Genomic DNA, 25,437 nt, shown 5'->3' on the forward strand with positions numbered 1-25,437 from the left:
TGTACACCAAATTTCAAAATAAAATCAGTTTTCTTTTACGGTTCGGTGAGCTGGGTTGAAAAGTATTATGACGCCACCTGCTGCGTATTTAGTGTACTGCTAATGTAAACACCGATAAAAATGCATGTATGCGATCTTTAAATTATAATAACTGACTGAACAACCAAACAAATCATTGCAGCCCACTTTGTTATTATAGCTTCTATGTATAACGTACATGCATACAATACATTAATTCATTCAAAGTTCTCCACATAAATTGAAGACGGTATAATTAGCTATGTTTCTCAGTAATGGTGAGTGCTGTTCTACTTTTAAATAAGGCTTATATTGCCCGGACTGAACTTATTTTGTAGTTTTATTTCACCCCTTAATCCTGACACAGGAGCCTTTAAGATATGTGCATGGCTATGGCTCACAGAAGTTGAAGGTCTATAGGTTATGTTAGGTATGATGTTAGGTCAGTAATAGTCAATAATTGATGGTTGAAAGTCAGTTGACTCACAGTTTAACCTGCATGTTTTTTATTTAAACAGACAAGTATGGGGTGCCGTTTGTAAAGCGTCTCGCTCTGAAAATAACAGCAACATTTTGTCACATTTAGCTAAAAACAATGTTTAAAAAACTGGTTTGAATTTTTGAGAGTCACTTTTTTGCACATTTAGAACAATATTTGTGAACTTAGAGATATTTTAAATATTTAAATCCAAATGTTAAATGTAAAATCTAAATGCTAAATCTAAATCTAAATGCTAAATTTAAATCTAAATGTTAAATATAAATCTAAATGTTAAATATAAATATAAATATAAATGTTGAAGCTAAATGTTAAATATAAATCTAAATGTTAAATATAAATATAAATCTAAATGTTGAAGCTAAATGTTAAATATATATCTAAATGTTAAATCTAAATCTAAATCTAAATGTTGAAGCTAAATGTTTCGGGTGAAACTAAATATTTAGCTAAAATGCAAATTCAAATGCCGGTAACCGGAAGTGCCAAAATAAAAGCTCGAGGAGGTCAGAGCGTGTTTATAGTGGCAAATAACGAATAAAACCCATCTTATCCGGGGAAATGGACTCTTGGACATGGATTATCGTGATAATAACTAACTAACACTTTGACTGATCTGTCATTTTCGCGGTGTAGGATCGTCTACACCCGCCCGCCTTCACCCCGGTAAACTGTACTGTCGGACATACCTCTGCAAACATGTCAATAAATGAGTCAAGTCAAAGTGAGCCCCCTTGTGGCTGGCTATAGTGGCTACAGGTCATAAGTCCCGCACCCTTCATAAAAATGACACTAAAAACTCAAAGTACTCTTCAAATAAAGTTTCTCCAAACGTGTTTGTTCATCTAGGTAGTTATTATCACGATAATCCATGTCCAAGAGTCCATTTCCCCGGATAAGATGGGTTTTATTCGTTATTTGCCACTATAAACACGCTCTGACCTCCTCGAGCTTTTATTTTGGCACTTCCGGTTACCGGCATTTGAATTTGCATTTTAGCTAAATATTTAGTTTCACCCGAAACATTTAGCTTCAACATTTAGATTTAGATTTATATTTAACATTTAGATTTATATTTAACATTTAGATTTATATTTAACATTTAGATTTATATTTAACATTTAGATTTATATTTAACATTTAGATATATATTTAACATTTAGCTTCAACATTTAGATTTATATTTATATTTAACATTTATATTTATATTTAACATTTAGATTTAGATTTAGCATTTAGATTTTACATTTAACATTTGGATTTAAATATTTAAAATATCTCTAAGTTCACAAATATTGTTCTAAATGTGCAAAAAAGTGACTCTCAAAAATTCAAACCAGTTTTTTAAACATTGTTTTTAGCTAAATGTGACAAAATGTTGCTGTTATTTTCAGAGCAAGACGCTTTACAAACGGCACCCCATAGACAAGCAGTGGCAAAGAAGTAACTGGAAGATATGTGTCCAAAATCATTCTTTTTACATCTCCATCATCCATCTGATCTCCGGACAGACAGTAGACAGTATCACACAAAATGACAAGTGTGGGTAACTCGTGTCAGGACTCGTGGCCAGCCGTGATCGTATAGTGGTTAGTACTCTGCGTTGTGGCCGCAGCAACCCCGGTTCGAATCCGGGTCACGGCAGCTCCTTGGATGTTTTAAAGCAAATTTAATACATCCATGCAACTGTTTCATTTGGTAGAATATTGTAAGCATACGAAGTTGAAGTTCTTTCTGCATTATATGCTATATATCTATTCGGCCTACAATACATGTCTATACCATCACCTTGGTTGCACACCTCTAAATATCTTGCTAAAGTGAACATACAGCTTTATGTACATGAAGGGTATGTTATTCACAGAGGTGCATATGATAGAAATTATTATATATATTACAATCATTGTCATATGAGGTGCTCTCAGACTCTGACAACCATGATAATATAACATCTGCTGCGGTGGTAATTCAGAGCCGATATCTCTTTTTAAAATACACCGAGGTCAGACTGCCGTGACCCGGATTCGAACCGGGGTTGCTGCGGCCACAACGCAGAGTACTAACCACTATACGATCACGGCTGGCCACAGTCAGCTGGCAGTCGACACAGCTCTGATCGTTGACGTTGATGTGTATCAGTTGTAGCAGTGTAGCTGCTCCTCTGTATATCCTGCATGTTCTAGCTTTAGAGGCTACGAGCCTTTATTCTGCATCTCACACGTCATGTTGACATAATGTACATCAAACTGTATGTTGACTTTAGCACGGTATTTACAGCATATAGAGGTGTGTAAGCCAGGTGCATATGAATAAACACACAGTACATAATGCATAAACAAAGTGGATATCTTTTCTTGTGTGTACTGTGTTGAATGAGACAGTTTGATAGATGCATAGATTAAATTTGCTTTAAAATGTCCAAGGAGCTGCCGTGACCCGGATTCGAACCGGGGTTGCTGCGGCCACAACGCAGAGTACTAACCACTATACGATCACGGCTGGCCACGAGTCCTGACACGCGTCACCCCCACTTGTCATTTTGTGTGATACTGTCTTGTGTCTGTCTGGAGATCAGATGGATGATGGAGATGAAAAAAGAAGTGAGTTTGAGTTTGGACACATATCTTCCAGTTACTTCTTTGCCACTGCTTGTCTGTTTAAATAAAAGACATGCAGGTTAAACTGTGAGTCAGCTGACTTTCAACCATCACATTAACTCTCTCACAGTATGTCTTTTGATTTTACATATAGCAACACACTGAACGCACAGCAGATGGTGCCACCGTACTCTTTACCCAGCTCACTGAGCCGTACAATTAAACTGCTTTAGTTTGAAATTTTAACTATGTGTGGAGGGTCTTGCGTCAGCACTCGTGGCCAGCCGTGATCGTATAGTGGTTAGTACTCTGCGTTGTGGCCGCAGCAACCCCGGTTCGAATCCGGGTCACGGCAGTCTATGATGGTCTCCTTAAGAGGGGAGGGGACTACAAGCTTTATAATATAATATACTGCAGCTTAGAACTTAGTAAGAAATGCTCAGCCAAAGCAACAGTGCCATTGTATTGCATTTAAAAAAAGACGACTCTTGTGTACTGTCCACAAGTTCTGTTCAGTCAGTGACCATGTGGCCATACAGACCTGAGTAAACCTGAGAAAACAAATATTGATCTTTGGGATGTGTTGACCTGATGTAAAGTTCGAGTGACCGCTAAAAACATGTTGTTTCTCCAACCAGGGAACATGGAAATGATTTTAAAAAGAAGAAGAAAAACGTTCATATTAATTAAATATGTGGAAATCCATACCCTGCGGACAGAAATACACACAGTAATAACAATACGTGACCACCAGAGGTCGTCGTTGAACGTGTGCACAGAGCGGAGAGGCTTAATAAAGCTGGCATTGACATTGGGATGGACAGAAATCCCCCAAAAGCCCAAAGATCACTCCATATCAAGTGATATACTGTCAGCTGCAGATTTGTTTAGTAATTTACACCTCTAAAGTATAATATGACCCTGTACAGATCTGTATTATGACCCAGTCTTGTGTCCCCAGTCTGGAAGGGATCAAAAAAAGTACTTAAAGTACATCCACTCCACTACAAGTTGTGTAAGTGGATGTACTTAAGATTATGAACACAAAATATAACTGATTCATGGGGGTAAGTTCACAAGCTACACTGCAGTACAAAAAGTCATTAAAGTGAGCCCCACCTTAACTGGTATATTATGTAAGGGATCAAATACACACCATTATACCATTAATACATTATTTTGAAATCATTTACTTAAGTAAAAGTAGCGCAGTATAGATATACATGTTACAAGTAGAAATTATTTTTAAAAAATCACTCAAGTAAAAGTACATAAATATGAGCATCAAAATGTACCCATGATGTAGAGTATACCTTCAGTGTTTTACTATTATACCTGAGGTGTCATACTTACTAATCTGCAGACTTTTGTTCTGTATGTAAAATTTTAATTAGACTAGTAACTACAGCAACTACATCTTAATAAATGTAGGGATGTGAAAAGTATAATATAGAAGTATAAAGTTGCACAAAATAAAAATACAAGTACCAAAAATTATACATAAATACGGCACTTAAGTAAATATACTTAGTTATCTTCCACCACTGCTGTAAGTATAGTTTAATATTTTAATATTTAAAGGTGCAGTGTGTAAGATTTGGGGACTTTATTTGCAGAATGAGACAAACATGGAATATAATATTCATAACTATGTTTTCATGCATGTATAATCACCTTAAAATAAGAATCTTTTTGTTTTTGTTCCTTTAAAATGATTCTTCTATATCTACAGTGGGAGCGGGTCCTCTTCCATGAAGGCTGCCATATTTAAACACTGTGTCTCTACGGTAGCCTAGAACGGACAAACTAAATAGCGACTCTAAACAAGGGCCCTTAGAGTGTTGTGTCTACTTTACACTAGGAAGGTGAGGGTGATGTGAGGAGATTGCAATGCAGTGATTAGTTCACTAGATGCAACTAAAATTCTACACACTGGACCCTTAAAGCTCACTGTATTGGTACTTGTAGTGAAAATGAGTGCTTGTTCAGTCAATGTGAAACTACAACACTGCTTATCTTGCTATAGTATAACTGCCTAGTAAAAAGTGTAGAGTATCTACACATCCATTCATTCATTCATGAGTGCTGCTTCCTGAGCCTGCGGCAGCGTTTTCCTCACAGGGAGCAGTTCTCTTTCTCTCTCTCTCTCTCTCTCTCTCTCTCTCTCTCTCTCTCTCTCTCTCGTGTGTGTGTGTGTGTGTGTGTGTCGCTCCCTGCAGCAGCCATATTGGAATGCTGGATGTGGAGAGGGGAAGCAGGAACAGGCGACGAGAGAGAGGGAGAGAGAGGGAGAGAGAGAGGGGGGGAGACAGGGCAGGAGCGAAAAAACAGTAAGTGAAACAACTCGTAGCTCTGCTTCAACTACGACTGAAATAACGGACTATTTACCGACTGTTCACGGCTTCTCCCGCCGGTAAAGTCGACACAAACCTGTCGGACGTCCCCCCCTGGAACAAGTCGACGTGAGTGATGTTTTGTTTCTGGGAATTACTTCAAGAGCTAAAAAGAAAGTATGGGATGCGGTCGCTTTTACGTTATACGTCCTGGCTGGCGTTAGCTGTTTCCTCTCCCAGCTTTTTTTTTGAACCACTCTTAATCATTTTGTTCACTTCGTTGCAACTGTGTGGGAAATAAGTGATAAGTTAGCTTAGCTCCACGCCATAACTGGGTCGTACTTTTCCTTTTGGTAACTTGGAGCACTTGGAAAAGAAGAGTGACCTAATGGCACTAAACCCGTCAGCCACAGTCACATGGAGTCAATGTGGAGTAACGTTGACTCGAACCTAACGTGAAATAAGTGTTCTGGATTAACCCACATCCAGCTCCTGATCTGTGTCTCAGGTCTTATTTGTTCAAGGCTGTGTGTGTGTGTGTGTGTGGTTACCTTCAAAATGAACTTTCTGAACTCTTCCTCTCTGTCTAAGTGTTTCACCTATGTCTCCTTTTTATGCCTTCAATAGTTTCTGAACACTTTCATAAACCTCCAAAATTGTAACCAGTTATTTGGAGCTATTATTATGAAATAACTGTGTTCATTAGTTATGTGTATGACATGACTCCCTCTCATTTTGCTCTTATTTCTAGGCTAATACAGGAGATCAGGTGCATCGGTTATGGAGAGAGATTCATCCAGAAATGTTAAAACAGGTGGAATAATCAATCAGTTCATTGACGGGCAATAATTTTGACAATCGTTTCAGTTATTTGACCACAGATATTCTCTGCTTTTAGATTCTCAAATGTCATGGTTTGTCGCTTCTCTCAGTTTTCTAGCATTTAAAGTTGAATATTTTGGTGTTTTTGGGACATTTGTTCAGAGAAAACAAAAGACGTTTGAAGACTCTGCTGCAGGATGTATTTTTTTTTCTTCACATTTCATCCAGTAAACAATGCTTAGCTCAATCAAATCTATGGAAAATATGTCTTTGGTCCAATTGTTGTTGCTACGGTTTGTTAATATTTCCATGCATGTTTGAACACCTCAAAGTCCTCCCAGTTTAAAAATCCCCTTAACGCCAAATATGCCTGTGTAAGCAAACGGATAGTGAAACATCTCGGATGCACCCTGGCCTGTGTTCTGACTGTGTGAAAGGTTGCTCTGAGCCTGATTTGCTTCTGCTTCATATTCCAGATGCGAGAAAATGCTAATGAATTGCAGTATCCCGAGGCCACTGAGGCTTCAGACCTCTGTACAGCTCTGCACACTTCCATTCGCAGGACTGTGGACAAGCTAAACCTTTATGTACTGACGTGATTCATGACTGTCAGTGTAAATGCAACAGTCTGGTTTTAGATGCACCTTGGAGGTCCAGCCTCTGTCATGTTGCAGTCATTATATGTAAACATATGAACTGCTTAGCCAAATTTACTGGCTGCGACGGTGTTACTATGAGCTCCGGCGAATTCTTGTCATCTGAATAACAGCTATTCTGGTGAGATGAAAGTGTGCGAGGACGACGTCCTGCAGACATCACTTCCTACTCCAACAACAAGCCGGAGTTTTAATGGCGTGTGTCTCACATGTTTGTTCCGAGCACTAAACGCTGTCAGCTGTTTAAAAACTTCAAGCTCTCGCCCCGACTATTCATTTAGATCTAATTGATTGGAAATGACGTTCAGAGGTTTTCACTGGGCTGGAGATGGTATTTCTGAATTAGCAAACGAGTCTCCCAGTGCTAATTAGCTCATCCACTTGATGAGCTTGCATTCAGCTTCCCTCGGCCTGCGTTCGTTCAGCTCAGCTTTACTGTGACCGAGTCCTACACCGCACGGACAGCTTGCCTTTTTAATTGGTCTTCAATTCGAAGGCTTGTACTGACAGTGACAGCTTGCTGTGGCTTTTTTTTGTTTGCCAGTTCATTCAAACGAGTTGAAGTCAGTCCGATTTCTTTTTTTTTTTAATTGCATTAAAATTCATCCCATCCCTGTGTGTCTGAGCCATGTGGTAAGCTGCAGCCTCAGTCTACTAATTTGGCGTCATAAGACCAAAATGAATGCAGTGGTACTCCCATTATCTCCAGCAGAAACATGTCATTACCTTCAGTGTGTGTGAAACGAGCAGAGAACAACGTTGTCTTGGCTTCGAGTTGTGACAAACGTCATGTGGCTTTGGGAAAGTCCTTCACGTGGACCCTGGAGTTTTTTAGTTTTTAGTGTTTTTTGCGTGTAGAAATGTGAATTCAGGCTCTTGTGATAGCCCCTTCCCTTCATAGAGAGTGGACACCTTTCTGACAGGACTCCTCTCGTGGCTGGTCTACAGCAGACTAATACAGGCGTGGCAGTGGTCTGTGTGTGTGTGTGTGTGCTTGTGTTTCTGTGTGTGTGTAAATTGCAGAGCAGTGCAGGAGGCCTGTATTTATAGAAACACTTGACTACACTCAGAGATCTTACAGGAGCAGTTCATTACCGTGCAGAGAACTTTACAGAGCACGAAGAGTAAGACAGAAAACAGTTTTCTCTTGAACTTTGCTGCAAGGTCGTGCTCTGTTTTAATGCATTAGTTCAACTTTTCTACTCTTTGCACTTATCTGCTGTGTGTTCGTTCTATTTTAGACCGTCAGGCAGTCAGAGAAGACACGCAGAGAAAGACGAGGGCAGCGTCCGTAGACTGCAGCGTGTGGTGTGACTCACAATGACTCTAACTAGTGATCGCAATCACTGCTCACAAACTGTGTGTGTGTGTGTGTGTGGAGGTATGTAGCAGTCCTGAATAAGTGTGTTCTTTTAATATGTGTGTCATGAGGAATTCATGATACCAAATGAAGTAATTTGTCTTGGGAGTAGGGAGAAGAAGGACTCTCTATTTCAGTTTTCGGCCAGAGCAAAAGTAGTTTGCTGTTTTCCGAGCAATCACGGTGGCATTTCTTTTTTTTTTTTTTTCTTTTTCCCCAGTGATTGGCTACTTCATACCTACTGTGTAAATACTTGCAGCTGTGTGGCCGTCCGAGCTGTTTTCTCACATCGTGCACAAAATGAATGAATGCTGTTTGCGAGCTCACCTCAGGAAGGGGGGGAAAAAAACCTGAATGAACAGTTGAAGTGAGCAAATGGTGTTCTTTGTTTTGCACCAGTAACTTCATTGGGAAATAAGTGTGTGTGTGTGTGTGTGTGTGTGTGTGTGTGTGTGTGTGTGTGTGTGTGTGTGTGTGTGTGTGTTGTGTCCTGTGTCCTGATTCTATAAATTCGGCCTCTATCTGCCGTGGGACTTATTCCCCCGCATCCTCTCGCATGTGGTTTCAGCTGTGAAGGAAAGAGTGTGTGTGTGTGTGTGTGTGTGCGTCTGCGTTTTGTTTTGGGAGGCTGAATGAAGTGTCCATTCCCCTTTGCTTCTGGATTGGTTGCATTCAGGAAGCAGTCCCCCACACCCCTCCATGCGCACATACACACACACACACACACACACACACTCACACACATTCACAGAGCACTTACTGTACATCCTAAAGCATGCTGCGTCCCTCAGGAGCCGAGAGGAAAACGCCTTCTTCCTCTCAGCAGCGGCAGCTCAGATCCCTCCGAGTGTTTATGTGTGTGTTGGTGTGTTTGTGTGTACCTGTGTGTGTTCTTCACTGTGATAATGACCGTGTTTACTCGAGGGTAAACACTGTCTGAGTTTTGTCAGATGAAAATATCTTTGTGCTCGTTATAACTCTGTTTAGGGATCTGTGTACATTCTTGTGGTTGCTAGTTATGGTGGAATTTTACAATTATGGCCCGGGTGGTGGACACACACACACCGTGTGTAACTGTCATCGAGCTCGACCAGGCCGATGTCAGCTCGTTGCAGGTCGGAGCTGCTACCACTGATCATTTTCATTATCGATAGATCTGTTGATCATCTTCTCGATTATTCTTTGAGTTGTTTGGTCCATAAATGTCAGAAAATGTCGAAAAAACTTTTTCCCAAGGTGACGTCCTCTTCATTTCCACAAGCCAATGATGTTCATTTTACTGTCACAGAGGACTGAAGAAACCAGAAACGTTCACATCTGAGAAGTTAAAATCAGAGAGTTTGGATGTTTTCTCTTGAAGGTTGGCTCAATTCAATCAGTCGATTATCAAAATAGTTGGTGATTGTATCAATAGTTGACAGATATGTCGGTATCTGTGCAAATGTTCAAAAAGTAATCAGAAATGGTGGTGCAGAGTAGAGTTCAGCTCATTTAGGAACCCTGTTATTGACGTCTTTGTTACATTTCGCTCTCCTGCCAAGTCAATGTCAGTTTAGTGCACCAGCAGAGCAGCCACCCTGCACTGAACGTCTATGTCAGCCTACATTAGTGTCATAATTTACATTTTAATACCGTCATTCATCATTTTTGATTTCCACACGGTAAAAGGAAATAAAAGGGGCGTCCTCCTGGTCAAAGTTCAGTTATTAAATCCTCATTGCACTGTTGACAATGCCGTCAGCCACCAAAGACTCAAACACATTCTCTCTGACCATTTCCCCTTCCACTCTAACAGGGAAACTAATTGTAAGAAAGAGCGCCACGTTAAGAATCAATTCATCTTTTTGAAGAGGCCGTCTTGAGTAGCGATGCATCGATCTGATATGCTGGATCTGTACCAGCAACGTCTTTTATTAAGTAGATTGGCCAGCGGCCATGATGTGACCAATCCACATTAGATCCAGTTTTCTTTATCAATGTGATTAAATCAATGTTTCCACATTCATTCAGTCACAGCGGGCTGATGACTTAGTTAGTGACACAGCAGTCTCTGGTTTAACTGTAATAAGAATAAAGAAGAGACACAGAGAGAGAGAACAGTTCCACGCTGTGAATACAGATTTCATATTTGAAAAAAGACAGCATGGTATAGGGCGAATGCTGGATATTAGCAGATACAATGAGTGGAGGTGTGACTAATACAGGCATTTGTTTTGATGGAAGGATTGGCTATATAAGACTCGATCCATTTCCTATCCATTGTTTCCTCTGGGCCCGTGCTCAAAAACTTCCCATTGTGCTCCTTTAAAACACGAGAGTAGTGAGTAATGCAATGCAGTGCTGCTATTATGTAGTCATGGTGTAATCTATATGTTAGCTATCAAACTCCTCAGAGTGGGAGCTTCCAAACATTTGGAAAGGAGTTCACTTACTTGTTTATACGTGCAGAGATTAAATGTCTGCAGAATATTTCATACTGGGCCAGAAATCCACATCTGTGTATCTCTAAGTTTTTACAACCTGAAACTCTGTAGTGTTGAATCCTGGACGCAATATCATTTACTGTTAGAGTGTGTGGATTTATTGCAGTCTGTCTGTTCAAGGAGGTGTCTCTGTACTATACGGTATTGCATATCTTCTGCCACCCTGGCCAAACATACAGAGTCTAATGGAAGACGATATATCACCAGGTTTTCTCAGCTCAACAGTTAATACACAACTGTGTGTGTGTGTGTGTGTTTGTGTGTGATCAGACCCGTGTAGTGTAGCATTCTTACCGCGTGTACTGAAATTTGCTACAATGGCAGGAAATGACATCATAGTTAATGACTTATCCCTCCTTGGGACATGCACACACAAGGACACACCCACACACACACACACACACTTGGATATAGCTACTTTCGGTCATGCAGGTCACTGGAGCAGCATGTCAACTAGTGATGAATGAAACCGGAATATAGTGATTCCCCCTGGAATATATTTATATATATATATATGTGTGTGTGTGTGCGTGCATAAAACTGCCTCCTTGATTCAACAAACTCATGCCAGCTCTCATGTTTCCTCAGTTTTTCAAAGCAGAGACTGAACTGCAGTCTGGAACAATTACAACCACAGATATTGTAAATAAGTTGCCCCTCTCCCTTTGTGTGTGTCTGTGTCGTGTTTGAGCGGACAGTCAGTGTAATTACATTGCAGTGAGTCAGAGAGGGAGACAGAGAAAGAAGTAATTGTTGGGCTTTGTAATATAGAAAGAGAGAGAGAGGAGAGGTGGGAGGAGGAGAAAGCTGGGTGGAGAGAAGACGGAGAGAAAGACAGAAATAGAAAGATGAGGCTAGAGGACGGGGGACATGAAGGAGGCAACGTCCCACGATGTATTAAATCCCAAGATTTTAACATTATCCGTGTATGTAGAAAATGTGTCATTACCTACTGGATACAAATCTTCTTTTAGATTCAAACACACTTGGCAGTAGGTTTCTTTTTTTATGCCGGTTGTTTAATCCACACGCAAACCAAACCAGTAATATTCTGGGTTTCCACTGGACATCTGTGTCATTTTTACACAGATTTTTATATGTATTAAAAAAATGAAATCATCGCTCAAACCTGATAACACTATGCTAACAGATTCAAGTGGAATGAATGCGACCACTAAACGCTTACATTCTTAAATGCTGTATAATGATGGAGGATTTCTTATTGTTTGTTCAAGGGTTTAAAATAGTTCTGCTTTCTTCTCCATCAGAAACGTCATATTGACAGCATGACCCCTTTAAGCAGACAGAGACAAACAAAAGTCAAAAGTAATGATCGCCAGGTTGCAATGGCAACCAGAACTGGCAACCAACTAAATACAGTGTGTCCACTGACAGTTAAAAGAAAAGACGTCGCCCACGGGGCTTCTGAAGAGCTGCTTTGAAGCTCAAAATATGCAGCGCTGGCTCATTGTGGCCTGGTTGCTCAAACAAGCCACCTGCGATGTGAACATGTGAGTTCTATTAAAATTCACCCTCAGTACAGATGTCACGAACGGGGAAGTTAGCTGTAGAGACCAAAACTGTTTTTTGTACCAGGCTGTAAACATGTTTTATTTCTGAACATGGGGACTTATGGAGACTGACTCGTTCTGTAGCCAGCCTAAAGGATCTGCAGATTTTGGCACTTGGCATTGGCATCGGCATCATTTCCCAGCCGCTTGGGTGTGCCCCATTAGTGTGGAGGTATGACTGATATCCACTTTGACATGAATCAAACAGATTTGAATACACAATCTCACTCAGACTGTAACATAATCTTTCTGCTCATTGAGGATTTACTAAACGGATTCAAACTTTTGGTCCCTGATATTGCAGCTGCAGTTATCTGGCCAAATACCTTTTTCCGACTTTTTAAAGACGCCGCCAACGAGATATTGATCTCTCCGTAGAAGTGAGTGGAAGTCGCACAGGCCAGGTACTTTACTGAGAGAGAATGAGGCAGACACCAGTGTCTGCTCTGCCAATCATATGACCTCATCTCTTTTTTAGATTCGTGCACAGCCGCACACCCACAAAACCACAAAAAAACACAGAGACATCATAGATCACAGGGAAACAGACAGTCTCACACACACACACACACACAGATCAGGAGTGAAACACCTGGATACGAGCCATAGGTATGACATCACATGCAGACTGCTGTGCTGCCATAAACTAGTGTTGCTGAGGTCAGATGTGGGTATAATGCCACAGTGTGTGTGTGTGTGTGTCAACGTATGTGTGTCTGTCTGTGTGGTTAGTCACCAGCAGACACACTCCTGTAACAAAGGTTCATTGAAGAAGAGTCTTGAGGCTATCTCTCTCTCTCTCTCTCTCTCTCTCTCTCTCTCTCTCTCTCTTAATGTTTTTTTCTCTGTTTTGGCTAAACGTTCACAGTAACACTATAGAACCTGACAGGCTGACTTTAAGAAAACATGTCTGCCTAATTAACAAAATGTTCAACAAAGAACCAACTGCCAAGCAACTGATGAAAGTCTAGATGTGTTGCATTAGCTGACAGATCCAGAGCACGTATACTTGAGGAGCAGAGTTGTTCTCTTGACTACGGGACACTGATTGAAGACACAGTGCCACCAGAGGGCGATGTTAACACACCGCCTCAAGCAGGGATTCACAGAGGGAGGCAGAGCTTAGATCCACCTTCTAAATGAGAGCCAGGAGTATACTGGAGGCTGTGTGTGTATGTGTGTGACATCTTGGCCTACTAATCCAGTGGCCCATTAATCTGCTGTACTCCTGAGCAACTCTCATCTTGCCTGTGTCTGTGTCTGTGTCTGTGTCTGTGTGTGTGTGTGTGTGTGTGTGTGTGTGTGTGTGTGTGTGTGTGTGTGTGTGTGTGTGTGTGTGTGTGTCTCTGTCATGGCTCATTCACAAGCGTTATGTCCAGTGTCACTATAGGGCAAATTTAGTGTGACATACTGGATATATAATATGAAGAATCAGCGACAACCCGAGTGATTTTATGGCGCTTTGATGGTCCATATCTCCGGGCGCTAACAGTGGGAAACAACCATAGATGGGACGTTTCCAGAGATAACAGATTTCTGCCTTTAGGATCAAGATGTTCATGCTCCCACATGATGACTTCTTTTCAGTCTGTGGTGATTCTAGAAAAAAACTGCTGACATGGATGACTTTTCTTACGTGCTTAAGATTTCAATCAGTGTTTTTATTTTGTCAACCAACATCGTCTCCCATGTTTGAAATCAATTTTACGAGCCCGGGAAGAAGCTCAACATTCGAAAACATCAGAGATTGCTGACATCATTGTTCTGATTATTCAACTACAAGCACTGACAATCAGATGTACACGGTTACTTCGGTGCATTTGCTGGCAAAACATGAAACAAACAGAATGAAATCATCGATTGAAGGTGGAATTTTGTGATTGTTGATTGTAGAAACTAAAGTCTGAGTTCTACGTCGGGCATCTGATTGGCTGCAAGCGATGTGGCTTTAATCTGGTGGCTTTAAATTAGCAGTATAAAGTGGCCTCATTTTGGTGATTTTCATAAACCATATTATAATAAATATTTTCAACATTAAACAATAAAAATGTGATATTCTGAACTCATGTTCAGTGTTTTAAAGGCCACAGGGTGTGTAATCTCCTCTGGTGAAATGAGTTTAGAGTGGGTTTTCTCCCCTCTCTGTCCCTGCGTGTAATTTGATTACAGTGTAAGTGGATTAAATGTGCACCCCTTTGCAAAAACCAAGTCAGTGGAACAACTGACTGTTATTCCCCATCTCCCACCGTCTGTCTTTTTTTGTTTTGTTCTGGAGATGGATGATTTCTGCAGGACAAAGTTGAGCGGAGAACATTGTGTTATGATTAATTGAGTAGCTCCTGAGGGCTACGTTTGTGTCAGACAGGCAGAATAGCCAAAGGCAACACAGCACGCACACACACACACACACACACACACACACACACACACAATGTTTAAATAACCCATACTCCTCTCCCTTCCTTGTTATGTCATCCTCAGCTCTGTCTTTTGCTCCTATATTATTTCCTCCTCTTCTTTCCTCCTCATACTCCTCTGTTGCTCTCTCTGTTTTTCTGCCTCTTTCACATCTTTTCATAAAGTCCATCTCTTTTCTTGTCTCCTGTACATCTGGCTCCCTCTCTCCACCTCCATCCCTCTCCTGGGACACAAAGACACCCCCCTTTCTCCTCCTCCTCCTCTATTCCTTCCTCTTTTTCTCCCTTCCATCTCCCTCCCCCCTCTCTCACACCCGTGGGCTGCCCTACTGCTCCTCTCCCTCCTTCCCTCCCTTTACTCCACTCCCACTCTGTGTATCTGTGTGTCAGTGTAGTAGCGGCAGTTGTAGTAGTAGAGGGAGGAGGTGGTGGAGGAGGAGGCAGGGTTTGTAGTGTTAAGCTGACATTAGCCGTCATTGCATCTGAACGCCAGCCCAAAGACCACAAAGCCAAAGGATTCTGACTTCGTCTTCTCTGTCTTCTCTTGGGGACTTTAAATGGAAGGACTATACCATGGTGAGAATTTCAACATACAGTGTATATGTGTGAAACATGTGACGCGTGCATGAGTAAAATTCAGTTCAAAGATTTTTGATCTCGATACCTGACGTGTGTCAGACAGGTTTCGTTCACGTATAGTTGTTTGTTTGTTTTTTTCGAAGTGTAAAACGTCGTTGATGAGGGCAGCTTTCTGGTAGGTATCATAAAAAAGATGATGATGATGATGATGGTAGTGATGATGATGAAGATGGAGGAAGAGGTGCTAAACAGTATACTGACATGGATTGTTGATAAATCCACTTTTACAGGAGACAGTGATGCTGAGGAGTAGGAGGATACACACACCTGCATGCACGTACACACACTTCAGTTGACTAAAACTAGAGTTAAAACTATTAGTCAGTTTAGATATAAATATATAAGAATAATCATTTTCTTTACATACAGCATAAGCAAAAATCTTTTAGTTTCTGATCCTCAAGTGTGGAATTCTGTTGATGATGATTTTATAGATTATTCTGGAGTAATCGGTTGATTAAGAATGAAAATTCCAAGATAAATCAATAGTTAAAGTTTTGAAATATTTCTCTTTAATTCAGGTTTGTTTATCATCTGCAGCCCTTATGATGAAGGATTGTATGTGTGTGTCTGTGTGTGTGTGTGTGTGTGTGCGCTTGAAAAAGAACATGAAAGTGTTTGGTTGCCTGTATGTAGGAGGCTTCAACTTAAAGTGTGTATGTGCAGTGAAAGGAGTGTGTGTGTGTGTGTGTTAGTGTGCGTGTATGTGTGGGAGGGATGCAGTGTGTGTGAGATGAAATGTGTGTCAAATTAGTGGGCTGTGTTTGAATACAAGTGCACATCCTTCTGTAGAGCGTTGCCCACATGGCTTTTGAGTGTAGGTGTAAGTGTGCAGTTTTGTGTGTGTGTGTGGTAAATGTAGACACGAATCCCCCTGCAGTGTTTTGTTTCTAGGTTATATCATCCATATTTCAGTGTGCTTTAATGTTTTGATCTGGGTTCATAACTGGTGAGAATTTGCTAAACATGAAACCTAGCTGGCAACACACACACACACACACACACACACACACACACACACACACACACACACACACACACACAGGGCACTGCACCTTTACCTGCCATACATTCAAGGTTAGCCGAATGTTATGCCGTCTTAGCATAGTTCATTATAGATCCATAAGCATAATCCAGCACTGCTCTAATGTAACAGAGCATATAGCACAGTATGGACCTGCCTCTGTTAGCCAGTCAGAGCTGATTATTCATTTTTAGCCTCGTGAATCAGTTCCCAAGTGTTTCCTCTCCATAGAAAGCCAAGAACAGTTCAATATTTAATGTTCTGTTTGATTATTATTTTACTCTGAGAGCATGTTTTCAGAGGGAAAGCAAGTGTAAATAAATGCTCAAACCAATGACTGGTGCTGCGATTTCATTGGGTCATTAATGTGTTTTGATTTATTCATAACACAGACCAGTATCATTTAAACATTCAGAGCTCATGCTCTTTCACCAGTTAATTCGCCCTAAATCTGTTGTGATGAATTATACAGCGCGTATCTGGTCTGAGTGTGATACGTTCACATGCGTGCCGCTCCAGTAAACCAGTTAGCTTTATCACTGCACCTGAACTATACACTCACTCGAGTGTGTGTGTGTGTTGCTGCGTGTGCGCCTTCGCAGATAAATGTGTATGAGCAGTCATGCATTTTACGTGACCTTATTATGTTGCACGCGTGTAGGAGTTATCTGGAGTATGCATCATCCGTGCGCGCGTGTGTGTGTGTGCAATGCATTTTGCGATAACGTGACAGGTCTTGAATAATTGCCCGAATGTGAATAATGAGAAAACACACATGTGCTTCTGTCTGAATACATTACCTGCATGTATTTTTATGTTTTTCACTCCCAATTGAATCACAGAAAACACTGACTTCAAGGCATAAAACAATCTCTGCCAGACTATGTAAGGCACATTATGCGTCACATTCAGAGTCAAGCCTTTTCTCGCAAAATATATGTTCATGGACACAAACGTGTGTGTGTTGTGTGTGTGATTGTAGGCATGATAGTGTGACTGGCAGGTGTGATTGGCGCCTCAGGGGTTATGTTGTTGCGTCGTAAGACTGCACGCTCCAGTAACACCCCATTGTCCAGAGGGTCACACACACGCACGCATGCGTACACACTCAAGCGTGTGCCAGCTCAGCATGAAGTTTAACCATTAGATACGGAGCAACGGGGCAGAACAGCTGACTGCCCTCATCAGATTAATTCAGCTGATTCTCGCAGGACTTTTTTTTTTTTTTTTTTTCTGGTTCTGTATCTTCCTCAGCCAGTTTGTAATGCATGACACACAGTTCATAATTTCTCTTAAGTTTTGCTGTCATCTGTTTAACATGGCAGTCAACAGCTGCGTCAGTCTTTCTGTTTTATGTGTACGTGTAAATTCAGAAACACAAACTGAATCTGAACATGTGAAAACACAGATTTTTGACACAAGCCGACACCAAAAACACAGAAGAAAAACATCTGGTTGTAATGATAAAATGTAATATTTGGCTCTGATAACAGTCATTTCATTTGGATGATGTAAATTTGGCCTTTGACTGAGCGCACGCTTTTTTTTTTCTATTCTCGTTTATGTCAAATACAAACGACAAAAAACCTATTTCACCGTCAGCTTAAGAGGACTTTGTCTTTAATTTGTTTCCGTGACTAACGCAGCAAAGAAAACTTTCACTCTCTGACCTCCCTCAAACTGTTAATTTCACTAACTACTGATCTGAGAGCAGCAGTTTTAGACATCATCACACAGGAGACTCTCTTCTTGATTGTTCTGTCTAATTACCGTTACCCAAAAAAACCCTGTGGTTAACACGCAATTATACACAGCTCGCAGACACAGAGACTGTCCGCAGAGTGTGTGTTTGTGTGTAGATATATCTGCCTGTAAAGGTCTGTGTGATGGCAGCTAGACTTTAAATGTGGACAGTAACAACAGCCGAGTACGATCACCCACATACTTACCTGCACTGACGCAGACGTGTGTGGGAGGATCAGCGTGAATTAGCAGAAGGAGTTCAGCTTTGTGTTGAGCAGTCCTTTTCTCTTTCAGCCAACAGAGCTGTAATTCTGAGAGCAGTTGTGTTTTGGCACGAGACTGATTGTTTTTGTGCTGCCTGAACTCTTTTATTTATTTAGCTTTTACTCCTCTACAATAGCTTGTGTATGTCACAAGCTCAGAGTAAGAAAACATTTGGAGTTACTGCAAGGACAACAACACAAAATGTAGATTTCAAGACCCTGTGTCAGATTTACACAGCCTCTATTATGGCAGAAATGGAATATAAGATTCATAACTGATTGTTTTTATTAGTGTATAATCACCTGAAAATAAGAATGATGTTTTTCTTACCTTATCTACAGACACCATAGTTGGATCATGTTTACAGTCCAGCCCAGAATGGACAAACCAAATAAAGATTCTAGATGGGCTGTTTTGCAAGTTTTGTGGCTTGAAACGGCAGTGTGAGTGGAGGGGGTCGTAGTCTGTATCCACACACTGCCAACACACCAGTCTTTTTAAAGAGCAGTTGTCAGTTTGACAGCATATGCTAAATCATTTTGTGGGATGATAAAACTGCAGTGAAAAATCACACTTCTGTCACTGTTTAAAATATTGAACATTTTAATATTGGGCTGTTTTTATTTAATGTTCAACTCTTAGTCTCTGAGACTGCAAACTGATTATGTTGGGCACAAAAAGACATTCAAGAATGTTACCTTGGACTTTGGGAAACAGTGATCGACATTTTCCAACATTTTCTGCCATTTTCCGGAGCAAACGGCTGATCGATTAATCGAGGAAATGATTGACAGAATAGTTGACATTGAAAATCATTGTTAGTTGCAGGCCTGTGGGACAGACAGCAGCATATCTGAAAGCTTGCTCCTCTCTGCTGTGTGTCTGATTGTTGAGGACAGCTTGAGGAGCAGGTGTTTTGGGCCCCCTGCCAGTCTACAGGCGTGTGTGTGTCTGTGTGTCTGTGTCTGTGTGTGTGTGTGTGTAAGAAGACCCCTGGCCATCTTTGATATATGTGCAGTGGAGGCTGTTAAACAGACTGGTGTGTAATTAGCACCACGCTAGCACTCGTGCAGGATCTTTTACAGAGAAGAAAAAACCCATTGTGAACTGATGTTAACACTTTTAACGCAGTGTTGAAGACGAAGTAAATCAGTAACTCATGAATCACAAAAAAGGATAAAAATGCACATCTATAAAAAGTCTTAACTAATAATTTGCGTGAAGGTGTTTTTGCAGCTTGTCAGGTGCTGTCTAATCTTGTTTGTCAGACATGAAAAGGCCACAGTCTCTTATGGTTTTTAGTCTAGACTGTAGCGATGCCAGTTTGGCTGCTGATGCCTGACTACATAGCACTTAACTTACACTGAACTCTGAGAAGAGAGACAAGAAGAGACAGACAGAGTCAGAGTGAGCATCCATGGGACAGATGGGGTGTGTAGGGTTTTAGATCGATGGACTGTAAATGTTGTTATAGACACTTGTTGGCACGTTATGCTTTAGCTGTCTGTTACAATGGTTGTCTTTGGCCATTTGACATCATCACACATGTATTTACACGCAATTTAAATGAAACCGGCAAAGGATCATCTTAATATTAATATTGTGTCTGCAGAGAGGGAAGTTAAAAATTCTAATTATAAAATTGGGGATTGTCAATGTTTGCCATACAGTAATGGTGTCTTCTTTGGATCCCATTACCAGCACCACTACCATTCTCTCACACACACTTATCTGTAGGGTCGCAGGGTCGTATTACGAACGGTACGTCGATAATACACACACCATGAGTCACCTTGCTGGTATTTCCTCTTGGTTTGTGGGTTTCTTTCTTACCATTACATCATCTTTGTTGACATCCCCCGCTGTCTTTTCACCCTGCATATATGCATACATCAGGGTTTATGAAGGCACTTAGGCACTTATCCTCCTGACCTCCTCCCGCACACAGCCGTATCACCGCTCTAACTCGGTGTCACGTTTACAGAAAGGCTTCCGGGCTTCCTGTGGGAGTTTGGGAGCTGCAGTATAGATGTAGTTTAGTGTACCTCACCACTCAATAATGGAGTAGGATCGTCACTTTTAGCCGGCCTTAAAACCATGGATGTCACCACTGTTGGGGCACATAAACTCTGCAACCTTTAGAACAACATTATGTACATTTTATTTTGTTTTTTGTTTTTTTTTTGCAATTTGGCAACCTCAATTTAAGAGTGTATTTGTTATGATCGCGTTACTTCGTCGATAGCTTAGTCGATAACTTTCCCAGTCCCAGATTTACTCTTACTCCGGCGGCTTATTGCTCAGTCACAAACAAAAGCTTTATTGTCTCCTCTTAGCTTCCTTCGTTGTCCTCTTCCATCTCTTTGCCTCTGCCATTAGCTATGTCCGTAGAAGCTGATGAGCCATTCCCCCACATCCCGGGCCGGAAAACATCCGCCTCCCGGTGGTCCAAGTTTTTGTGCTACCAGTGTAAACACCAACACATATTCCCAGCAGTGACATTACAGCTAACTAACATTAGATAACAGCAAAGAGTAGAGAGCTGATGCGGAGCAGCTGGAGGAAGTCAGAAAACATTTATTCCATAAATTCTGATCCAGTTTGACTAAAACCAGTGACATAGTTGGTAACTCCAATGTGACCGGATGCCTAAAGTTACATAGTGCAAGAAAAGGCGTGAGGGGCACAGAGTGGGAATCACAGAAGCTCCATTGACCCAATACAAGTCAGCGCAGCATCTTAATGATTGTGAAGCACATGTCAACCACGTCATGTTGTAGTTTACCCACCAAGCGCCCGTAACGTCTTCATTTCCCAGCTGCTAAGCATGAACCCATTACAAATCAAGCATTTCCCAGTTAGCTCTTGGGGGTGGTAAATCACGTAACAATGAGATATTGATTCTAAAAAAAATCAATCATTATCCTGTTGAAAAGTCGACAGGATATTGATTGCAGCTATTAGATTTGACAATATAGTCCCCTCTGAATTTCACATTCATTAACTGAACTGAGCTGAACACCTGCTGGGGGACTTCTGACCTCTTTCATTTCTTCATTCAAACAAAGCAGCTAATTGTGTTTTTCCTGTTTGTCTTTCAGATATTTCCAGGATTGCCTACTACACAGGTAAGTAACTGCAGCACTGATGATCATTCAGCTGCTTCACTCACTCATGCACAGTTTATAGCAACTCAGATCTGGTTGTACAGCCTTGACTCAAGGACCACTTACTAGCTTTTTCTGTTTCTGGATCAACTATCTGGATCCTTCATATTATTTTATTTCCTAGAAGGGATTGCAACACAACTGCAAGAACAAGCGTCATGATTATGAGATTACTCTGCACACTGTGCTTTGGTTTATCGACTCAAATAGAGCTCTTCAAGTAACAGCGGGCGAGAGGCAACACAAGTCAAGATTAAAGAGAAGGAAACAAGCCTATGTAAATATGTGATAGGAATAGCTGTGTGTGTTGTTTTATTGCGTGTGCATGCGTGATGACACTGAAACAGTTTCACCAGAGGTGTGAAGTAAACTGTTTTTACTCAAGAGCTCGAGGTGCTAATAATGTGTGTTAGTGCTAATGAGAAGATGCACTAATTATTTCTGTGTGACAGTTAAACAAGAGAGAAATCTATCTCTCTATGTAATCTGTGTGTGTGTGTTGGTTTTATTAGTGCAGATGGGGTGAAGGAGAGAGTGAACATCGCTCTGGTTGCAGGGTGTGACTAATTCCTATCTTCTCACTGTAGATACCAGAAAGAAAATATGTTCTTTGAAAACAGTCCAAGTGTAACACCCACAGCAACCTGAGGCTGTTTTTTTTCTCCTTTTGAACTAAAATAAACTGGGAAGTGTATTTATGTGTCATGGCATCATGCCCTGAGAGAGCCTCGCTGGCCAGTCATATCAGATCAGCAATCCCTTTCATATTTTGACCTGGATCTAAAATGTTGCCGTACAAACCATTAGCACATCTGCAGATAAATAATATCACCATTAAAAGCCATTTCCTCCCTCCAACTTCAAATTCTTCAGACATTTTCGTCTGGATGGGTTTCACGACTCGTTGCCAGCTGGGAGGAAGCAAGAGAATAACAGTGGAAGTGTCAGTACAGAAGCAAAGTTGGACAGGATGTTTTTTAAGAGTAATTCCACTGTGTGTACTAATGCTTTTGTGGCTTGATTGGTTAACCCTAGTTATCTTTTGTTCCTCCATGCCTTAGTCCACTGTTTCTGTTTCACCACGTACCATCTCAGAAAACATTTGGCTGTCCACGTACCTCCATGATAACAGACTAGGGATGTAACGATACACTCAACTCACGACTCGATTCGAGTCATGATTTTTTGTTCACGATACGATTTTTTCACGATTTTTTTTTTAAATCAAAATGAGCTACAGACAAATTCTGACCAAATAAAATTATCTTTTTATTTGTAGGAAAAAAATCTCTCTTTACAGAAACTCTGTGTTCTTATTAGGGCTGCCAGCAAGCAGCTGATCTGACCATTGCCTTTCAGCTTGAAGTATGAGCTAACTGAAAATAAAAACAACAAGATGATAGCTCATTAACCCTTTAATGAGAGTCCACGGCCCCGGGAAACGGCGAGGTCCGGGCGCTGTAAACGCAGAGCCGGTCGCGGCGCACCACCTCGGAGGAAATGCGCCCGGCGAGGGCCAGCCAGCGCCGGGGAGAGGTCCCACGAGGGGATCCTCCCGCACCGTGCGGCCGTCCCTGACCCGAGTTTAATCCCCCGGGCAGACTGCGCGGAAGTTGCGGTGATTGGTTAAAATTGCAACACCGCCCTGAATCCACGGGGATTCACTGAAGTTGCAAATCGCAACATCTTGAATTCCTGGAGGGTCTGTGTTATGGTATCATTTACGGTACAGTCAGGCCTGACGCCGATTACCACTACTGCGTGTGTGTGTGTGTGTGTGTGTGTGTGTGTGTGTGTGTGTGTGTGTGTGTGTGTGTGTGTGTGTGTGTGTGTGTGACACAGAAAGGCAGACGCGGCAGTGGAAGCTGCAGCCACAACGTAACCGATTTCTAATAATAAAAAAAAGACGAAAAAGAACATATGCTACTTCTCTTGCATTCGTCAAGAATCGCGATTCATTTTTTCTGTCAACAGATGCGAGTCGTCACGCATTTGTACCGATTTTAATCGTGGCACGATGTATCGTTACATCCGTATAACAGACAGAGGCAGGTTTATTTTTATAATGTTCGACATTCAAGAATCAGAGCTATTTTGGTGATAAAGTGTTACTCCTGATCTGTGCTTCTCTTCCTGATATTTTCTGTTTGGAGCCACGATTGCAGCATTTTTACTATCTTGACATCAAATTTGAGCTTGTAACTACTCATGGATGTGTGTGGAAATGAAAAACTTATTTTAAATTCATTCCAGCACAGAATTTTTATAGTATTAAATGTTTTTTAAGTGAATTTCTTCCATTTTCAAAAATAATTTCAGAGATTTTTCCACCACAAGGAGGTCACATACCACAGTTAAAGAACCAGCGCCTTAGTCGATAACCTTCAGGTGTGGGGTCTTCATCAGTACAGCGGTTCATCAATGCATAGTCTTCGTATTGTCTGTTCAGTTGATGCTTATTGGACCACTGATTAATGTGTTCATTTATTTAAATTAAAATTATCATTAAATTCATTAAATTATCATTTATTAATCCTACATTTGTTATAGAAAGTAAAGTAGTAAATAATGGATTGTGACTGTAAATGACAGTGGCACTCTGCTTTCCCCTTGACATGAATGTTTTGTTACACGTAGTTCGTGTCAGCAGCAAAATAATGTGGAGGAGTTGAGCAAAGAGTGATGTAGATTACAGACTGTCTCCTGTCTCTGTTTGGAACTGAAATAGCCTTCAATTTCTGACTTCAAGCCGTCAATGTAAACACCCTGATTATTCACTGATAAGAACATATGCATGACACATCAAAACAGCTCCTACAGTTCTGCAGTTTACCTTCATCTTTGATTTTTTTTCTTGTATTTAGCAGATAGTGAGTCATGTGTTTCCCTCCCCTGCTAAAATAATTATGTGTCCATAAACGCAGTGAGATAGAGAGAGAGAGATTTTGGCAGAGTCCCAAAAGAGCGCTTCCCATTCATGGAAACATCCGGCCCACTGACAAAGGGCTTTCAATAGTGCGCATGCACACACACACACACACACACACACACACACACACACACACCACTAACCCCCCCCCTGCTCCCACCAGATTTTCATAACAATGGCCAGTGCCTGTGTTAGAGCACAAATTATAGGAAACCCACATGTGCACGCACACACCCCCACACAAACATTACGATTTCAAGTTTCTGCAACTTTGCTGTGTTGCGTCTGTGTGTTCAGTAACTCGGCTCTCCAGTGGAGGATGTGCTCAGCCGTATAAATGTCCGTTTGATTAATGGAGGCTGGCATCTGGTCAGCAGTAACACTCAGAGATAGGTGCCACTCGCTTTCGCAGCAGAATATTGGAGGCCCCGTTGCCTCGGAGATGAGCCTTCAGGGCAGCACCCCGAGCGCCGCGAGAGATAGAGAGCGGATGACAGCGTACAGGCTGAATGACTCTGAATGTGCAGGATGAAGTGTGATTGATTGAGACCTTTTGAAGTTGAAGTGGAATGGTTGGCATGCCAGGGAAACATCTCAGTTGGCAAAAAATCCAGATATTTTGTGAGAGAGAAGCGTTTGGGTTGGGTCATTTTTGGACAGCCAGAAAGAGTAGAGTTCAGAGGATGGTGGATGTCTTACAGTTGATATATAGTTATGAAATGGTGGACAGTGTGGAGACATTCAGCATTTTGTGCTTCTCATCTCTAATGGTGATTTCTGTTTTTAGCTTCAGTGATTAGTTAAAGATATTTTTCTCTCCCTTTTCGATGCATTTGCAATAATGGTACAGCATCAGATCTGTTCTGAGGTCAGCTTAATAAACAGAAATGGGAGGATTTTTTTTCTCTCTCATTG

General features: G+C 41.2%; 1 protein-coding gene and 4 non-coding genes across 6 annotated transcripts in view; 3 read left to right on the plus strand and 2 right to left on the minus strand.

The window, feature by feature from the left end:
- The first annotated feature begins 2,089 nt into the window (after positions 1-2,089).
- On the plus strand, positions 2,090-2,161 carry trnah-gug (transfer RNA histidin (anticodon GUG)). Its single transcript has one exon. It is a non-coding gene; the product is annotated as a tRNA-His (tRNA).
- A 365-nt stretch (positions 2,162-2,526) lies between these two features.
- trnah-gug (transfer RNA histidin (anticodon GUG)) lies at positions 2,527-2,598 on the minus strand. Its single transcript has one exon. It is a non-coding gene; the product is annotated as a tRNA-His (tRNA).
- A 346-nt stretch (positions 2,599-2,944) lies between these two features.
- trnah-gug (transfer RNA histidin (anticodon GUG)) lies at positions 2,945-3,016 on the minus strand. Its single transcript has one exon. It is a non-coding gene; the product is annotated as a tRNA-His (tRNA).
- Positions 3,017-3,397: 381 nt separating this feature from the next.
- On the plus strand, positions 3,398-3,469 carry trnah-gug (transfer RNA histidin (anticodon GUG)). The gene has a single exon. It is a non-coding gene; the product is annotated as a tRNA-His (tRNA).
- Positions 3,470-5,323: 1,854 nt separating this feature from the next.
- Positions 5,324-25,437, plus strand: part of ptk2aa (protein tyrosine kinase 2aa) — a 60,064-nt gene continuing 39,950 nt past the window's right edge. The window contains exons 1-2 of one of the 2 annotated variants that reach the window (XM_019254823.2): positions 5,324-5,576; positions 21,528-21,554. Coding sequence is in view for 1 of the 2 variants with exons in the window: in XM_019254822.2 (XP_019110367.1) it covers positions 15,314-15,332; positions 21,528-21,554 (46 nt within the window). In the remaining variant the exon portion in view is untranslated. Of the gene's footprint in view, positions 5,577-15,178; positions 15,333-21,527; positions 21,555-25,437 lie in introns of those variants that run through there. The other variant, XM_019254822.2, reaches the window with a different exon arrangement.

The sequence above is a fragment of the Larimichthys crocea genome, chromosome XIII, assembly GCF_000972845.2.
Source record: "Larimichthys crocea isolate SSNF chromosome XIII, L_crocea_2.0, whole genome shotgun sequence".
NCBI lineage: Eukaryota > Metazoa > Chordata > Actinopteri > Sciaenidae > Larimichthys > Larimichthys crocea.